The 1025-nt window shown below is 33.2% G+C and overlaps 1 protein-coding gene across 1 annotated transcript in view; it reads left to right on the top strand.

Moving 5' to 3' along the window:
• LOC106873287 (DNA-directed RNA polymerase III subunit RPC2) overlaps positions 1 to 1025 on the top strand; it is a 78329-nt gene that overhangs the window by 7526 nt on the left and 69778 nt on the right. The window contains exon 4 of the mRNA XM_052965909.1: positions 64 to 139. Coding sequence (XP_052821869.1) covers positions 64 to 139 — 76 coding nt within the window. The remainder of the gene's footprint in view (positions 1 to 63; positions 140 to 1025) is intronic.

Below are 1025 nucleotides of genomic sequence, written 5' to 3'. Positions count from 1 at the left end.
TATTCCTCAGTGATTGAAACATTTTGATATTTATTCTTTCCTTCAAAAATATATTTATTTTAGATACCTAAATATATATGTTGGAATGCCTGATGTTGAAGAAGGATTCAATATAACGAAACCAGTTTCTCCACAAGAAGTAAGTAAATTCTACAAATTTCTGAAAATATCACGTTTTTTTCTGTTTTTATTGTATTTTTCAATTTTCTGCTTTTTATTTCTGTGAGAAGTTTTTTAAAAATTGGAACCATTTAAATATAAATTAAGAAGCATAATGAATACCAGTTTTTTTACTGATTATATTATTATCTTGTATCTTGGGAAGGTCATTATGCCAATAATAAACACACACACTGGCTGTATTTCATTTTCTATTTTTTTTTATTTGTCAGTTGGTTAACTATTTCACCAGTTAACCGATTGATTACTTGCTTAATTGTATGTTTGTTCAATCAATTAATTAGGTACTGATTGATTAGTTGAATGATTAATTAAGCAATCAATCAGTTAAATGGCTAACTAATTCATCATCACCATTTAACATCATGTGTCCAGTGTGTGTGTTTGTATTTTTGGTATAGAACCCTCCCAAGATATGACAAAATATATTTCAACACTCTCAGAGTGGTTGGCACTGGGAAGGGCATCCAGCTGTAGAAACCTTGCCAGATCAAATTGGAGCCTGGAGCAACCTCCTGGCTTGCCAGCTCTTGGTCAAACCGTTCAACCCATGCCAGCATGGAAAGCAGATCTTAAATGACGATGATGATGATGACTAGAGTTCACATCAACAATTTTGCAAAGCAAACACAAAAGTACTTTTATTTTCTCTTCAATAAGGAGTGGATGGGTTTTTTAAGGCAGCATTTTACCGTGAAATGTCAGTCTTGACTCCAAATCTTTTACAAGGGAGTGCTGAAAAGTTCCTGGCTTTGGGTAAAAGCAAATGCAGCAGGATCAGTTAATTATAATTTTCGTCATCATCATCATCATCATCGTTTAACGTCCGCTTTCCATGCTGGCAT

This window comes from Octopus bimaculoides, chromosome 2 (genome assembly GCF_001194135.2).
Source record: "Octopus bimaculoides isolate UCB-OBI-ISO-001 chromosome 2, ASM119413v2, whole genome shotgun sequence".
Taxonomy (NCBI): Eukaryota; Metazoa; Mollusca; class Cephalopoda; order Octopoda; family Octopodidae; genus Octopus; species Octopus bimaculoides.
The sequence above is the reverse complement of the archived record's forward strand: the minus strand, read 5'-3'. Positions and strand labels throughout refer to the sequence as shown.